The sequence below is a fragment of the Macaca fascicularis genome, chromosome 8, assembly GCF_037993035.2.
Source record: "Macaca fascicularis isolate 582-1 chromosome 8, T2T-MFA8v1.1".
NCBI lineage: Eukaryota > Metazoa > Chordata > Mammalia > Primates > Cercopithecidae > Macaca > Macaca fascicularis.
This window is the reverse complement of record NC_088382.1, coordinates 64,034,821-64,053,151: the sequence shown is the minus strand read 5'-3', so window position 1 is coordinate 64,053,151 and position 18,331 is coordinate 64,034,821. Positions and strand designations below refer to the sequence as shown.

The window sequence follows — 18,331 nt, the reverse complement described above, 5'->3', positions numbered from 1 at the left end:
GCTGAACTAATTTACATTTTCACCAGCAGTGTAAAAGCATTCCCTTTTCTCTATGACCTTGCCACCATCTGTTATTTTTTGGCTTTTTTTTGGTCAGTATATTTTCCATTTTTACTGTGCATACACGTAATACAATGTATCTTAAAAATGGGTCTTACAATATGTAGTTTTATCACTTGGTTTACAACTAAATATATTGTGAACATTTTCTCTTCTACAACAGTTAAAAGAATTGCAGAACTTGGAAGAAACATAATTTATTAAGCAATCTTATTAGGGACATTGAAGTATAATTTTTTTTTTCTAAGGAGACTTCATTATTTTTACAGTACCTTTGGGAAAAAAAAGGGGAGTCCTTGTCTTATATAGCTTTCTATAGATGATGAAAACTTGCCCTTCCATTTAGCCTTTTCACTTGCTTCTCTACACCCACCAAATCACCAGTCAAGTAACCCATTTTATGTTTTCCAACCTCTCCCATTTGCTTTCTCTTTTCTACCCAGTCTTCCTACACACGTGCAAACGGACTTCCATTCCTTCAGCACTCTCGTTCCTCCCCTTAAAGAGGCTTTTTTTTTTTTTTTTTTTTTTTTTTTTTTGGGACGAGTCTGACTCTGTCGCCCAGGCTGGAGTACAGTGGCGAGATCTTGGCTCACTGCAAGTTCCGCCTCCCGGGTTAGCTGGGACTACAGGCACCCACCACCATACCCGGCTAATTTTTTGTATTTTTAGTAGAGACGGGGTTTCACTATGTTAGCCAGGATAGTCTCAATCTCCTGACCTCATGATCCGCCTGCCTCGGCCTCCCAAAGCGCTGGGATTACAGGCGTGAGCCACCGCACCCGGCTGCTTTCTTTCCTTTTAAAGAGACTATTTTAATTGATTTTGATCAACTCTACTCAAAACTGTATCCTAAGGTCCACATTAGGATTAGTCTCTAATAATCTGAAGATATAATTCAGTTGTTTAAAATAACATATTAAGAAGACTTTGGTAGAATTACATGTATCAAGAAACACTGGACTTGGGCACAATGGAGATATGGCTGATTTTTGAAAAAAAGAAGTAGTGTTTTCTGGGAGGGCAGAGCAAAGAGGTAAGAAGTAGTTGGTACTATAAGGAAATGTTAGAGATCATTTTGGAAATGTATTCATTATTTTAAGGCAACTAACAAATGATCATCTTTCAGTTAGGACATTGTAGCAGCAGCCTTTACTGGTCATGAAATTTGCATGATACCTAAAATCATATTTCTGTAAATAGGTCAATGTGGATTAATAGTAACTTTGTATATAGAAAAGCAGATGCCAGCTAGCATAAAAGTGGCAGTGTGGACAGTGGTAGTTCTGGAGTCCTGGAAGCCATGAGATGCTCATCCATCACTAGGCCATCACAGCCAGGTGGATAAATGCCTGAGGAAAGCAGCGGAGCTGACTGTGCCAGCATTTACAAATGGAACACTTCTTGGGCAGCCAGGTGTCATGGGGCACAGACCCACAATTCTCTTTGCACACATCGTGCTCACAGTTCCGTCCGTAGGAGAGGGGGCGGGCACAAAAGGACCCCAGCGTGCAGGTTCCACCATTCAGACAGCAGGTTCTGTTTAACTCCCTACTGTCCTGTATCTCCATGGGCGGCACAAGTTGGGAAGACCTAGGACGAATTGCAGGCTCCTCCTGGGGCTGAATGCTGTCATCTCTGAAGGTCAGGTCTCCCTGGGATGGATGTGCAAGTTCCTCATGGCCCAGCCCTTAACGACCTTTTTTGACTTTTTAACGATAGCCATTCTGCCTGCTGTGAGATGGTATCTCGTTGTGGTTTTGATTTGCATTTCTCTAATGATTAATGATCTCGAGTATTTATATGCTTGTTGGCTGCATGTATGTCTTTTTTTTTTTTATACAGTCTTGCTCTGTCACCAGGCTGGAGTGCAGTGGCGCTATCTCTGCTCACTGCAACTTCCACCTCCTGGGTTCAAGCAATTCTCCTGCGCCGCTGGGACTACAGGCACGCACCACCACACCCTGCTAACTTTTTGTATTTTTAGTAGAGACGGGGTTTCACTATGTTGGCCAGGTTGGTCTCGAACTCCTGACCTCAAGTGACCCGCCCGCCTCAGCTGACCAAAGTGCTGGAATTACAGGCATGAGCCATGACCACGCCCAGCCTGTCTTCTTTTGGAAAGTGTCTGTTCATGTTCTTTGTCCACTTTTCAGTGGGGTTGTTTGATTTTTTTTTAATTTTTTTAAACAGTAAAGTGGAAGCAAGTTTATTAAGAAAGTAAAGGAATAAAAGAATGACTACACCACAGAACAGCTAGGTGGTTTGATTTTACTTGTAAATTTAAGTTCCTTATAGATTCTGGATATTAGACCTTTGTTGGATGCATAGTTTGCATATATTTTCTTCAATCTGCAGCATGTTTGTTTACGCTGTTGATAGTTTCTTTTGCTGTGCAGTAGCTTCATAGTTTAATTAGATCTCATTTGTCAATTTTTGTTTTCATTGCAGTTGCTTTTGGCAAGTTCATCATGAAATCTTAGCCAAGTCCTATGTCAATAACATGGTATTTCCTAGATTGTCTTTCGGGTTTTGTTTTGTTTTGTTTTTTTGAGACGGAGTCTCGCTCTGTCGCCCAGGCTGGAATGCAGTGGTGCGATCTCAGCTCACTGCAAGCTCCGCCTCCTGGATTCATGCCATTCTTCTGCCTCAGCCTCCTGAGTAGCTGGAACTACAGGCGCCCACCGCCACACCTCGCTAATGTTTGGTATTTTTGGTTGAGATGGGATTTCACTGTGTTAGCCAGGATGGTCTCAATCTCCTGACCTCGTGATCCGCCCGCCCGCCTCAGCCTCCCAAAGTGCTAGGATTACAAGCCTGAGCCACCATGCCCGGCCATCTTTCTGGCTTTTATAGTTTGGGGTTTTACATTTAAGTCTTGAATCCATCTTGAGTTGATTTTTGTATATGGGGTAAGGTAGGGGTCCAGTTTCTATCATCTGCATATGGTCTCCCAGTTATCCTGGCACTTTTCATTGACTGAGGAGTCCTTTTTCCCATTGCTTGTTTTTGTCAGCTTTGTTGAGTATCAAATAGTTGTAGGTGTGTGACCTTATTTCTGTGCTCTCTATTCTGTTTCATTGGTCTATGTGTCTGTTTTTGTACCAGTACCATGCTGTTTTGGTTATTGTACCCCTGTAGTATAGTTTGAAGGCTGGTGACATGATGCCTCCAGCTTTGTTCTTTTTGCTTAGGATTGCCTTGTCTGTTTGGGCTCTTTTTTTGGTTCCACGTGAATTTTAAAACATTTTTTCCTAATTCCATGAAGAATGTCATTGGTAGTTTTGATAGGAATAGCATTGAATCTGTAAATTGCTTTGGGCAGTATGGCCATTTTAACAGTATTGATTCTTCTTATCCATGAGCAGGGAATGCATTTTCACTTGTTTGCGTCATCTCTGATTACTTTGAGCAGCATTTTGTAATTCTTGTTGTAGAGATCTTTCACCTTCTGGTTAGCTGTATTCCTAGGCATTTTATTCTTTTCGTGGCAATTGTAACTCACACTTTTAAAATAAAATGTGTGCTTTTTGTACAAAAAAGTCTCATATCGCTGTCATGGAGCTTCCTTGGTTCATCTTTTACTGTGTGTGTTCCATTGTGTGTGCACTCAGTCCTGTGTGTGCTTGTCCACGCCCCCACCCTGTATATATATGTATGTATATATAGATGAGTCTTTAACTCTTGAGATAAACCTGCAAACATGATTTCCCATCACCTCTAAATACTCTCATGTGTATTTCCCATGCACAAGGATACTTGTACATAACCAGCATACAACACTCCAAATTAGGAGATGAGCATTGATTAAATACTATATCCAGTCCACAGACTCCATTGAAGTTTTGCCAGCTTTCTCAACTGTGTCTGTTTCCTTCCTGGCCTGAGATCCTTTCCAGGAGTGTGTGTTCATTTGAGCTGTCATGTCTTGAATCTGAAACTGTTTGTCAGTTTTTCTTTCATTTCCTTTATAGTTTTAAAGCATACAGCCACAGCCTTCAGTTCTGCATATTCTGTAGAATGACTTTTCAATTTGAGTCTGTCTAATGGTTCCTCATGATTGGGTCCGGTCATACATTCTTTGTCTTTATTTTTGGTACCAGTTTTATTGACATATAATTCATATGCCATACAATTCACTCATTTAAAGTGTGTAATTCGATGGTTTTAGATGTAGTCACCATAAGTTATGCAACCATCACCACAGTCAATTTTAGAACATTTTCATTGCCTCAAAAAGAAACCCTATACTCTTTCATTTGTGTTCTATTGTAACTGGCTTCTTTCATTTAACATTGTTTTCAAGGCTCATCCATCCTATAGCATGTTGGTACTTCCTTTTCATTGTTGAATCATACTCCATTGTGTGGCTATGCTTCATTTTATTTTATTCTATCTTTTTCTTTATTTGAGATGGAGTCTGGCTCTGTCGCCCAGGCTGGAGTGCAGTGGTGCGATCTCGGCTCACTGCAACCTCTTCCTCCCGGGTTCGAATGATTCTTCTACCTCAGTCTCCCGAGTACTACAGGCATGCGCCACCATGCCTGGCTAATTTTTGTATTTTTAGTAGAGAGAAGTTTCACCATGTTGACCAGGCTAGTCTTGAACTCCTGGCCTCAGGTGATCTGCCAGCCTTGGCCTCCCCAAAGTGCTGGGATTACAGTATGAGCCACCACGCCTGGCCTCATTTGGTTTATTCATCCATCATTTGATGTACATTTGGGTTGTTTGCACCTTGGAGTTGAGTAATACTGCTATAAAAGAACATTTGTGTACAAGTTTTTTGTTGTTTTTGTTTTGTTTTGAGACGGAGTTTCACCCTTGTTGCCCAGGCTGGAGTGCTGTGGCATGATCTCGGCTCACCGCAGCCTCTGCCTCCCAAGTTCCAGCGATTATCCTGCCTCAGCCTCCCGAGTAGCTGGGATTACAGGCATGCACCACCACACCCAGCTAATTTTGTATTTTTAGTAGAGACAGGGATTGTCCGTGTTGGTCAGGCTGGTCTTGAACTCCCGACCTCAGGTGATCTGCCCACCTCGGCCTCCTGAAGTGCTGGGAACAAGTTTTTATGTCTGTATTTTTGTGTGTGTGTTTTGTTTTTGAGACAGGATCTCATTCTCTTGCCCCACATGGAGTGCAGTGGCACAATCTTGGCTCAGTGGGGCCTCAACCTCCTGAGCCCAAGCTATCCTTCCTCCGAGTAGCTGGGACCGCAGATGCATGCTGTCACACCCAACTAATTTTTAAAAAATTTCCTGTAGAGACAGAGTCTCACTGTGTTGTCCAGGCTGATCTCAAACTCCTGGGCTCAAGCAGTCTTCCTGCCTTAGCCTCCCAGAGTGCTGGGATTACAGACATGAGCCACCACACCTATAGTGGACATATTTTTTCAATATTCTTGGGTATAGACCTAGGAGTAGAATTGCTGGATATGATAACTTCGTATTTATCTTTTGAGAACCTAAAGGTTTTCTAAAGTGGCTGTACCATTTACATTTCTACCGATAGTGTATGAGGGTTCTGATTTCTCACCATACGCTTTAACACTTGGCTATTATTTGTCTTTTTTGCGATAGCCATTCCGGTGGGTATGAAGTGGTATCTCACAGTGGTTTTGGTTTGCATTTTCTAATGACTGATGATGTTGAGCATGTTTTCATGTGTATGTTAACCATTCATGAGTCTTTGGAGAAATGTCTATTCAAGTCTTTTTTCTATTTTTTTTATTGAGATGTCTTTTTTGTTTAATTTGAGGTAAAATTCACATGACATAAAAGTAACCCTTTTAATGTGAACAATTCATGACACTTAGTATATTCCTTTTTTTTTTTTTTTTTTTTTGAGACAGAGTCTCACTCTGTCGCCCAGGCTGGAGTGCAGTGGCACAATCTCAGCTCACTGCAACCTCCGCTTCCCGGGTTCAAGTGATTCTCCTGCCTCAGCTTCTGAGTAGCTGGGACTACAGGTGCGCACCACGTCCAGCTTATTTTCGTAGGTTTAGTAGAGACAGGGTTTCACCATGTTGGCCAGGCAGGTCTTGAACTCCTGGCCTCAAGGGATCTGCCGCCTTGGCCTCCCAAAGTGCTGGGATTACAGGCATGAGTCACCATGCCTGGCTGAAGTTTTTTTTAAAGTATTTTTTTCTTTTACTTGTAGTTGATACATAATAATTGTACATATTTATGGGATACTGAGTGATATATTTTGATAAATGTATACAATGTGTAAGGATCAAATCGGGGTAATTAGCATATCCATCACCTCAAACATTTATCATTTTGCATTGCGAACATTCAGCATCCTTTCTTCTAGTGTTTTGAAAATATACACTGAATTGTAGTTAACCATATTCACTCAACAGTGCTACAGAACACTAGAATTTATTCCTCTCATCATTATATTGATAGCCGTCCTAGTGAGTATGAAGTGATGTCTCATTGGGGCTTTGATTTATGTTTCCTTAATGACTAATGATGTTCAATATCTTTTCCTGTGCTCTTTGACCATTTGTATATCTTCTTTGGACAAGTCTTTTGCATATTTTTTAATTGGGTTGTCTTTTTGTTCGTGGGTTTTAACAGTTTTTTTTTTTATTATGGATACTAGACACTTAATTAGATATGATTTACAAACATTTTTCCCATTATGTAAGTTGTCTTTTCATTTTCTTAATAGTGTCCTTTGAAACACAACAGTTTATTTTGATGATTTCTAATTTATCTATTCATTTCTTGTCGGTTGTGCTTTTGGTGTTATATCTGAGAAGTTGCCAGATCTGAGATCACAAAGATTTATGTATATTTTCTTCTAGTTTTATAGTTTTATCTCTTACATTTAGGTCTTTGGTCAGTGTTTACAATTGGTATGAGGTAGCAGTCCAACTTCTTTGTATTACATGTGGATATCCACTTGTCCCAGCTACATTTGTTAAAAAGACTATTCCTTCCCTGTTGATTTGTTTCAGAAGTAAGTTGACAGTAAATGTGATATTTTATTTCTGGATTTTCAGTTGATTTATATGTCTGTCTGTACTCTAGTACTAGTCTTTCTGAATGTTACTTGGTAGGAATTTTTGAGATTGAGAAGTGTGAGTCCTCTAACTTTGTTCTTTTTCAAGATTCGTTGTTGTTGTTGTTGTTATTCTGGGTCTCTTCAGTTTCTATACAAATTTTAGATTGGGTTTTAATATCTGCAAAGTCAACAGGTGTTCTGATAAAGATTGCATTGACTCCATAGATCAATTTGAGGAGTACTGCCATCTTTAAAATATTACATCTCAGCTGGGCACGGTGGCTCACGCCTGTAATCCCAGCACTTTGGGAGGCTGAGGTGGGCAAATCACAAGGTCAGGAGATCGAGACCATCCTGGCGAACACGGTGAAACCCCGTTTCTACTAAAAATACAAAAAATTAGCCAGGCGTGGTGGCGGGCGCCTGTAGTCCCAGCTACTCAAGAGACTAAGGCAGGAGAATGGTGTGAACCCTGGTGGTGGAGCTTGCAGTGAGCCGAGATCGCGCCACTGCACTCCAGCCTGGGCGACAGAACCAGACTTTGTCTCAAAAAAAAAAAAAAAAATTACATCCCCTAGTCCATGAAAGTGGGATATCCTTCCATTTATATAGATTTTCATTAATTTCTTAATATGTTTTCTAGTTTTCAGAAAAAGGTCTTTAACATAGCTATTTACACATATACATATGTGCATACACACAAAACCCCTATACAATATCCTGGTTATACTTAATGTTATGTAAGTGTTGCAGTTAATACTATTGTTATTAATCTTTTTATATGTCTCTAACACTTTGGGGGAGATGGGTTGAAACAGAAAAATAGTTAATAGAAAAGTATTTAATCAGGGGACTGGGCATGGTGGCTCATGCCTGTAATCCCAGCACTTTTGGAGGCTGAGGCGGGCGGATCATGAGGTCAGGAGATCAAGACCATCCTGGCTAATGCGGTGAAACCCCATCTCTACTAAAAATACAAAAAAAAAATTAGCCAGGCATGGTGGTGGGCGCCTGTAGTCCCAGCTACTTGGGAGGCTGAGGCAGGAAAATGGCGTGAACCTGGGAGGCGGAGCTTGCAGTGAGCTGAGATTGCGCCACTGCTCTCCAGCCTGGGCAACAGAGCAAGGCTGTGTCTCAAAAAAATAATTAATTAACATTTATCTAGACTGTTTGCTATAAGAAAGGCTGAAATTACTTGTACTTTATTCTTTAGTAGAGATAATATGTAAAAAGCATCAAGTATGTGGCCAAATGTAAATATAAGCAGGAAACTGTATGCATCTATTCCTTAATTGACATGCATGGGAAAAATCCGAAGGAAATGCATCAGAAAATTACCTGTTTATTCTTGGCTAGAAGGATTTGATTATTTATAGTTTTTCAATCTTTCTGTATTCTGCTTTGAACATGTATGTATGTGAACATGTACACATGAAGAAATAAAGTTGCTGGATTAAAAACATTTTTTTTCTTAAGTTTTCTGTAGAGTGGGTCTCACTATATTGTTTAGTCTAGTCTTGAACTCCTGGTCTCAAGCTGTCCTCCTACCTCAGCCTCTCAAAGTGCTGGGATTATAGACATGAGCCACCATGCTCAGCCAAAGTTACTGTTTTTGTTTTATTTACTTATTTATTTATTTATTTTGAGATGGAGTCTTACTCTGTTGCCCAGGCTGGAGTAGAGTGGTGCAGTCTCGGCTCACTGCAACCTCTGTCTCCCCGTTCAAGCGATTCTCCTGCCTCAGCCTCCTGAGTAGCTGGGATTACAGGCATGCACCACCATGCCTAGCTAGTTTTTGTATTTTTAGTAGAGACGGGGTTTCACCATGTTGGCTGGTCTGGTCTTGAATTCCTGACCTCAAGTGATCCGCCTGCTTCAGTCTCCCAAAGTGCTGGGATTTCAAGCATGAGCCACTGTGCCCGGGTGAAAGTTACTGTTTTTAAATAGTGTAGTAAGCATGTAGAGATATTAGACAACTGATTTAGTTTATTTATCTGAGGCTTTTTTCTTTTTCTTTTTCTTTTTTTTTTTTGAGATGGAGTCTCGCTCTGTTGCCCAGTGGTACAGTCTCGGCTTACCACAACCTCTGCCTCCTGGGTTCAAGCGATTCTCCTGCCTCAGCCTCCTGAGTAGCTGGAATTACAGGCACACGCCACCATGCCCGGCTAATTTTTGTATTTTTAGTAGAGATGGGGTTTCACTATGTTGGGCAGGCTGGTGTCAAACTCCTGACCTCAGGTGATCTGCCTGCCTCACTCTCCCAAAGTGCTAGGATTACAGGCGTGAGCCACTGCACCCAGCCAAGGCTTTGTTTCTTTATGTAAAATGTTAATTATCTTATTTGTCTTGCCTACTTTATAAATACATTGTATAAAGATATTTTAAAAATATATCTATATTTTGGAAGTTGTGAAGCCCTGTGGAAATATCTGAAGGGGCACACATTGCTGTTCAGAAATCTGAGAAATCATCTTTATCCCTAGGTAAAACTTAAATAACAGCTGTTGGGTTGTTTTTAGATTCAGGGTGTTGTTTTAATAGTATTGAGGGCCCACATTTTAAAGGTATTTTTAGGCTGGGCACGGTGGCTCATGCCTGTAATCCCAGCACTTTGGGAGGCCAAGGTGGGTGGATCACAAGGTCAGGAGATCAAGACCATTCTGGCTAACATGGTGAAACCCCGTCTCTACTAAAAAATAGAAAACATTAGCCAGACGTGGTGGCGGGCGCCTGTAGTCCCAGCTACTCAGGAGGCTGAGGCAGGAGAATGGTGCGAACCCAGGAGACGGAGCTTGCAGTGAGCCGAGATCTCGCCACTGCACTCCAGCCCGGGCGACAGAGTGAGACTCCGTCAAAAAAAAAAAACAAAACAAACAAACAAAAAAAACATATTTTTAGGATTTAACATTTATCTTCACAGTTTTTTAAAGTACTCTTCTGCTACTAACTTATTGGAATTTAAAACAGTATCTAATAGCATTATTCAAATGATTTTTCCACCAGGCACGGATGGGCAGAAGCCTTTGCAGGTATCAGAAGTTCACATATCAAATATATCTGCCCGCATGCGTGAGTATTTCTGATCTTCAGACTTGTGATTCAGAGTCTGGAGAGGAGCAATTGTGATTGCTTTATCCTTCCAGAAAAGTATTTGAATATAGTTAATTTTTATTTTTTAAATATTCTGTTTAAAAATAAAGATTAGTAGAATTTCTTTAAAATGTTTCTTAAATTTTTTTTTTCTCTTTTTCTCTTTTGTTAAGCAATTTAAAAGATTGCTGTCTTGGAAGTCAGCTGAACTTAAGACCAGAAAAATTATTTAATTAATTAATTTATTTATTTTTGAGACAGAGTCTCACTCTGCCACCCAGGCTGGAGTGCAGTGGTGTGATCTCAGCTCACTGCAACCTCCGCCTCCTAGGTTCAAGTGATTCTCCTGCTTCAGCTTCCAGAGTAGCTGGGATTTCAGGTGTGTGCCACCACACCCAGCTAGTTTTTGTATTTTTAATAGAGACAGGGTTTCACCATGTTGGCCAGGCTCAAACGCCTGATCTCAAGTGATCTACCTGCCTTGGCCTCCCAGAAAAATTATTTTAGATGTACAAATATCTATAAAGTTCTAGGATATCCCTAGGGTATCTCTGAAGGGGATTTACCTGTTAGATTTATGAGAAATCTTTATTATGTTGAAAACACTCTTTAATTTTATCATTTGGGGCAATGTTGATGTACTGTGGAAAGAGCACAGACTTTGGAATATGATAGGTTTGGTTTTGAATTCTGGCTCTGAAAGTATTTGTGGATGTCAAAAAGAAATTAGTAAGTTTTGAGCAAACTTAGAAGATCAATAAGATTGGCACATTAGGTCAAGCTTGTCCAACCTGTGGCCCAGGTCAGCTTTGAATGCAGCCCAATACAACAAATTAGTAAACTGTCTTAAAATGTTATGAGATATATATATATATATATATATATATATATATATATATTTTTTTTTTTTTTGCTATTTTTAAATACAATTTTATTTTTTACTTCATCAGCTATTGTTAGTGTTAATGTATTTTTATGTGTGGCCCAAGACAATTCTTCTTCCAATGTAGACCAGGGAAACCAAATGATTGGACACGCTTAATTTAGGTCAAAAGGTTGCTGAGAAGCAATCACCATGGAGAAGACAAGAAGGGATTGGACATACTCATATCGGTTAGTAATTCATTCCCAGAAGTGGTAGTAGCAGTAGAGTTGGGACAGATAGATGAACATGAAAGAGGGAATGGGAAGAAGAACAATAGCTGAGAAGATTGGTTAAGAAAACATTTCGTCCTCTTTTTATCCTGAAATACAGGGTCTGTCTTACCTCTGTAAGCTACAGTGAATACTGCGGCTAGGGTCTCTATGTCCTCTCATTCTGCTCAAGCAAGAGACAGAATTCTTTTTACTCTTTTTCTTTCTTTTTTTTTTTTTTTTTTTTTGAGACAGTCTCTCTGTCGCCCAGGCTGGAGTGCAGTGGCATAATCGCAGTTCACTGCAACCTCTGCCTCCCGGGTTCAAGCGATTCTCCTGCCTCAGCCTCCCGAGTAGCTGGAATTACAGGCACCTGCCACCATGCCTGGCTAATTTTTTGTGTTTTTAATAGAGACAGGGTTTCACCATGTTGGCCGGGCTGGTCTCAAACTCCTGACCTCAGGTGATCCTTCCACCTTGGCCTCCCAAAGTGCTGGGATTACAGGCGTCACCCACCCCGCCCGGCCCAGAATCCTTTTTTTTTTTTTTTTTTTGAGACAGAGTCTCGCTTAGTCGCCCAGGCTGGAGTGCAATGGCGCGATCTCGGCTCACTGCAAGCTCCGCCTCCTGGGTTCGTGCCATTCTCCTGCCTCAGCCTCCCGAGTAGCTGGGACTACAGGCGCCCGCCGCCTCGCCCGGCTAATTTTTTGCATTTTTAGTAGAGACGGGGTTTCACCGTGTTAGCCAGGATGGTCTCGATCTCCTTACCTCGTGATCCGCCCGCCTCGGCCTCCCAAAGTGCTGGGATTACAGGCGTGAGCCACCGCGCCCGGCCCGGCCCAGAATTCTTAATTACATTGGAATGGATATTGATATTTGCCCTAAGTTGAACTGCTTTAAAAGGCTGTTTCCCAACATAGGGAAGTTTGTATTCTCAAATAAATTTTGATACGGTTTTAACCTCTAAGGTGGACTTCATGAATCAGGAGGAAGGTGGTGAGATGTAGTTAGAGTGTGTTTATTTTTCTTTTGTTTGAATGGAGCCAAATTCTGATTATCTAGCATATTTTTAATCACAGACTTGAATTGGCTATAGTGGGCACTTAGGCAAATTTTGGATTTCCCTTATTTATTTAGAGGTCTCTTAATCAAGCGAGTACATAGCTAAGAACTAGAAAATTAACAAAAGTGTAATCTGAGCATATGAGAATTGATGCTCCGGTATCAGTGTAATAAATCGCTCATTGTCCTTAGCCCCATACCAGAATCTCGTATTTTATACATTTCCAACTGTCTTGGTTTCTGGTTTCTCTTCTCATGTCTGAGAAGTCAAAGGTAGTAAGTAAGGGTGTTGAGAAGGAAAATATATTTGTCAGACTTCGTCCTTTGTTGCTGTTGCTCTGTCTTCAGAACACATTTGGAGGGGCATGGAAAGCAGAGTTGTACAGGTGTGGATGAAGTAAAACAGTTCATATGTTAAAACTAGCATATAGTTTTGTGTAGGTCTCAAGTAATTATCTGTTTTTGATTAATGGAATTTATCAGTTCTTATGCGTTGTTATTCTGATTTTGTTGTTTTGTTTTTTCTTTTCCATGTAGGCCTGTTAGGCCTGTTACATTAAATATGAACATGGCTATGCCTTCATGGTAAGTAAGAATTTACTTATTCAATAAGAACATTATATTACTGATTTAATGTTTTCAGAAATGCTTTTGTGTACAGCAATTTTTATTTAGCTGTTTTTTAAATTGCAAAGTTGCATAGTTAACCTTAACCTTTCTTTATTTACATTTTTATACTCTAGATTTAGGGGTAAACTTAAGGAGCTGTACATACAGGTAGAGAAATAGGAGAGAATGTTTGGATAAAAATAATGTGGGAGAATATCTGCTGCTGCTTGATAAACCTTTGTTGGTTTTAGTAACCCAACATTCGAATGACCCCTATTAAACCACAGCCTCCAATTTCTTGCCTGTCTGGGTTGTTTTTAAGGAAACCGCTTCCCTTCCAGCCCTCTGAAGATACCCTCACATTCCCTCTGCACTTTACTGTCAGAAAGTAGGGTCAGTTTTTTGTTCCTATGTGCTACTTCCAGACTATGATTTTTCCTAACTGTTCTCTGAGACTCCTACCATCAGGTCTGTTAAAAAAACGATGACTTTAGCCAGGCATGGTGGCTCACACCTGTAATCCCAGCACTTTGGGAGGCTGAGGCAGGCTGATAACTGAGGTCAGGAGTTCAAGACCAGCCTGGCCAACACAGCAAAACCCCTTCTCTACTAAAAATACAAAATTTAGCCAGGTGTGGTGGCATACGTCTGTAGTACCATCTACTCAGGAGACTGACACAGGAGAATCGCTTGAACCTGGGAGGGGGAGGCTGGAGTGAGCTGAGATCATGCCACTGCACTTCAGCCTGAGCAACAGAGTGAGACTTCATCTCAAACAAAAAAGAAAAGGAAAACAACATAAAATAAAAAAGAATATTTCTGGTTAGCCTTTTAATCCAAGCTACCGTGAATGGAGTAAAATATACTTACTACAATAATGGATTTTCTTAGAATCAAATGGTTCTTTTAAGATTTTGCCTTATTTTACAGGTTTGATATTATTGGGCTTTCACCAGATTCACAGGAGGATGAATCTGGGATTAAACAGGCAGCAGAAAATAGTAAGTACAGAAAATGTTTATGAAGCCAAAAGTGTTCTTAAATGCTTTTAGTAGATTCAGTAATCATATCGGTACTGGTTAAAAATTACACATTTGGGCCACGCACGGTGGCTCACGCCTGTAATCCCAGTACTTTGGGAGGTGGAGGTGGGTGGATCACCTAAAGGTCGGGAGTTCGAGACCAGCTTGGCCAGCATGGTGAAACCCCATCTCTACTAAAAATACAAAAAATTAACTGGGCATGGTGGTTGGCGCCTGTAATCCCAGCCAGTTGAGAGGCTGAGGCAGGAGAGTTGCTTGAACCTGGGAGGTGGAGGTTGCAGTGAGTTGAGGTCACCTCACTGCACTCCAGCCTGGGCAACAAGAGCGAAACTTCGTCTCAGAAAAAAAAAGAAAAAAATTCCACATTTATCTAATCTCAGGAGGCACTGCTGTTTCCTTCCTTTCACTCCCTGCACCCCAGAGAGAGTCTTGCTCTGTCAGCCAGGCTGGAGTGTAGTGGCGTGATCAAAGCTCACTGCAGCGTTGACCTCCTGAACTCAAGCAACCCTTCCACCTCATCCTCCTGAGTAGGCTGGGACCACAGAGGCGCACACCACCATGCCCAGCCAGTTTTTAATTTTTTTTTTTTTTTTTTTTTTTGTAGACACAGGGTCTCCCTATGTTGCCCAGGCTTGTTTTCCTTTCTGGTCACTCTGTTACTTGTTTGCCACAGGGTCCACATGGACTCACTTGAGTATGGGCAATGGAGATGAAGTGGATGGGGAAAAATTGCATTTATCAAGCTTTAACTCTCTCAGACATATAATAGTTTTGCTTTGATTTACGTAGAAAAATGGAGAAAACAACAGAATGTTTAATAGGTTGGGCCGGCCAGGCGCGGTGGCTCATGCCTGTAATCCCAGCACTTTGGGAAGCTGAGGTGGGCAGATCATCTGAGGTCAGGAGTTCGGGACCAGCCTGGCTAACATGGTGAAACCCCGTTTCTACTGAAAAAAATTAGCTGGGCATGGTGGCACACGCCTGTAATTCTAGCTACTCAGAAGGCTGAGGCAGGAGAATCACTTGAACCCAGGAGGCAGAGGTTTCAGTGAGCTGAGATTGCACCATTGTACTCTGGCTTGGGCAACAAGAATGAAACTCCGTCTCAAAAAAAAAAAAAAATAGTTTTGGCCAGTTGTCTTCATTAAAGAGACTTAGAATAACAGTGAAAATAATGATATAATGAGTATAATGATAAGAAACAGTGAAAATGTGGCTGAGTGTGGTGACTCTTGCCTATAACCCCAGTACTTTGAGAGGCCAAGGCAGGCGGATCACCTGAGGTCAGGAGTTCGAGACAAGCCTGACCAACATGATGAAACCCCCGTCTCTACTAAAAATACAGAAAAATTAGCCAGGCATGGTGGCAGGTGCCTATGATCCCAGCTACTCGGTACGCCGAGGCAGGAGAATCACTTGAACCCAGTAGGCGGAGGTTGCAGTGAGCTGAGATTGTGTCATTGCACTCCAGCCTGGGCGACAGAGGGAGACTCTGTCTCAGAAAAAAAAGTTGTTAATTTTAGTGTGGTAATAATAACAGGTGCCACTGATTGAGCACGTAACTGTTTAGAAGCTAGGTGTTTTTTATGGAGCACCTCATTTGACACCCCTGTGAAGTATTAGCTCTGCTTTACAAAACCTCGAAAGTCTGGTCTCTGGTTAGTAGTCCATCTCCTTTATGATTATGGTAATTCCATTTGTTCGGAGGGGAAACAGAACGCTAACTTACTAGGATGTGTCTATTTTTAAGAAATGCACAGGAGGCGGGGCGCAGTGGCTCATGCCTGTAATACCAGCACTTTGGGAGGCGGAGGCGGGCGGATTGCCTGAAGTCGGGAGTTCGAGATCAGCCTGACCAACATGGAGAAACGCCGTCTGTATTATAAATACAAAATTAGCCGGGTGTGGTGGTTCCTGCCTGTAATCCCAGCTATCTGGGAGGCCGAGCCAGGAGAATCATTTGAACCCAGGAGGTAGAGGCTGCAGTGAGCTGAGATCCCACCGTTGCACTCCAGCACAGGCAATAAGAGCGAAACTCCGTCTCAAAAAAGAAAGAAAGAAAGAAGTGCACAGGAATGTGCTTTTCTTTTACACGTGTGTACTGAAATATTGACAAGTATAATAATGCGAGGAGTGGGATTGCTTTCAGGAAAATCTGTTTGGTGACTCCTGAGTGTGGGTGGGTGTAGGTGGATGTGGACAGCAATGGTGAGACAGGCTGGCTGTGAATTGTTCTGCTTTTTGGTAATTTTTTTATTTACATAGTGTATCAGTTATTTAGAGACTATTGTTTAGAGACTGTTATTTAGAGATTATTGCCCAGGTTAGAGTACAGTTGGTGATCATATCTCACTGCAGTCTCAAATTCCTGGTCTCCGGCAACTCTACCGCCTCAACTCCTGAGTAGCTGGGACTACAGGCATGTGCCACCATGCCTGGCTAATTTTTAAACTGTTTTGTAGAGACGAATTCTCATTATGTTGTCCAGGCTGGTGGGAAACTCCTACCCTCAGGTGATCCTCCCCAAAAGTACTGGGATTACAGACACAGGCCATTGGGTGCAACCCTTTTGTTTTAAAAGAACTCTTTAAGGTCTTTAAAATAAAGAAAATACATTCAAAAGATGTGAGATATCTGGGAATGTCAAACCAACAACACTGACTTAGGGGATTATCAAAAAGTAGTTTAAAGTTAGAATCCTAGAGTTAGGATTTTGTCTGAAAATAATAGACAACAAAAGTATGAGAGTAAGAGTTAGACGCTGTGGAAAACAGGGAGGGCCTGGGGCCTGTGAAGAAGATACGTGGGCCTCATGAGTTCCAGAATGAAAAATTCTGTCCTAACAGTAGAGTTGGCCCATGAAATACTTGTTACTTCTTTCCTCTATGAAGTGATGACTCACTGGAGAGAATTAGAATCAGACTCAGCCAGGAAAGAAAGAACAAAAGAGAGTGTGCTACTGAGCAAAGAAGACAGTGCTCAGGTTACATAGTTGGGGGTACATAGTGCCCTTACCCTTAGGTGAAAGATGATTGAGGCCAAAGGATGTTGCTCATACCTGTAATCCTAGCACTTTGAGAGGCTGAGGCAGGAGGATCACTTGAGCCCGGGGGTTCAAAACCAGCCTGGGCAAGAGTCTGTACAAAAAATAAACAAAATTAGCTGGGCGTGGTGGCACATATCTGTGGCCCCCCAGCTGCTTGAGAGTCTGAGGTGGGAGGATTGCTTGAGCCTGGGAGGTCAGGCAACAGCGTGAGACCTTGTTTTGAGAGAGAGAGAGAGACAGAGAGAGAGAGTGAGCGCGAGCAAAAGAGATTGATTCTGTAATTTTTTTTTTTTTTTTTTTTTAGATGGAGTCTTGCTCTCTTGCTCAGGCTGGAGTGCAGTGGCGCAGTCTTAGCTCAGTGCAACCTCCACCTCCCAGGTTCAAGTGATTCTCCTGCCTCAGTCTCCCAAGTAGCTAGACTACAGGTCTGTGCCACCACGCCCGACTAATTTTTGTATTTTTAGTAGAGACGGTGTTTCACCATGTTGGCCAGGCTGGTCTCAAACTCCTGGCCCAAGTTGATCTGCCCGCCTCAGCCTTCCAAAGTGCTGGGATTACAGGCATGAGCCACTGTGTGCCTGCCCAATTCTGTGATTTTTTTAAAACAATAGAGTGAATGATTTTAAACACTTAACTACGTACAATTTTAAAATGACAACTTTTAGGTATGAATGCCTATGGTTCATTGAAGAGAGAAACATGGGATATATATGAGCAGAATTAACTATTAATTTTTTAAGAATCCATCTCTTGGGAGAAAGAACTATTGTTAAAATATTTAATGGGAATTTTATTTTTTTATTTTCAATTTTTGTGGGTACATAGTGGGTGTACATATTTATGGGTATGTGAGATGTTTTGATACAGGGATACAATGTGAAATAAGCACATCATGGAGGATGGGGTGTCTATCCCCTCAAGCATTTATCCTTTGAGTTACAAAGAATCCATTTACACTCTTGTAAATTATTTTTAAATGTACACTAAGTTACTATTGACTATAGTCACCCTATTGTGCTGTCAAATAGTAGGTCTTACTCTATTTTTTTTGTACCCATTAACTGTCTGTACCTCACCTCCAGCCCCCCACTACCCTTCCAGCCTCTGATAACCATACTTCTACTACTCTCGGTGTCTGTGAGTTCAGTTAGTTTTAGATCCCACAAAAAAGTGAGAACATGCAATGTTTGTCTTTCTGTGTCTGGCTTATTTCACTTAATGATATCCAGTTCCATCTGTGTTGTTGCAGATGACTGAATCTCATTCTTTTTTTATG

The 18,331-nt window shown here is 41.4% G+C and overlaps 1 protein-coding gene across 21 annotated transcripts in view; it reads left to right on the top strand.

Annotated features, from left to right (window-relative positions):
• Positions 1 to 18,331, top strand: part of LYPLA1 (lysophospholipase 1) — a 51,936-nt gene that overhangs the window by 22,188 nt on the left and 11,417 nt on the right. For 6 of the 21 annotated variants that reach the window (XR_012416427.1, XM_065519225.1, XM_005563320.4 and 3 more), the window contains exons 3-5: positions 10,075 to 10,140; positions 12,895 to 12,942; positions 13,897 to 13,967. Coding sequence is in view for 19 of the 21 variants with exons in the window: in XM_005563320.4 (XP_005563377.1) it covers positions 10,075 to 10,140; positions 12,895 to 12,942; positions 13,897 to 13,967 (185 nt within the window). In the remaining 2 variants the exon portion in view is untranslated. The other 15 variants (XR_012416428.1, XM_065519230.1, XM_073998820.1 and 12 more) reach the window with 7 other exon arrangements.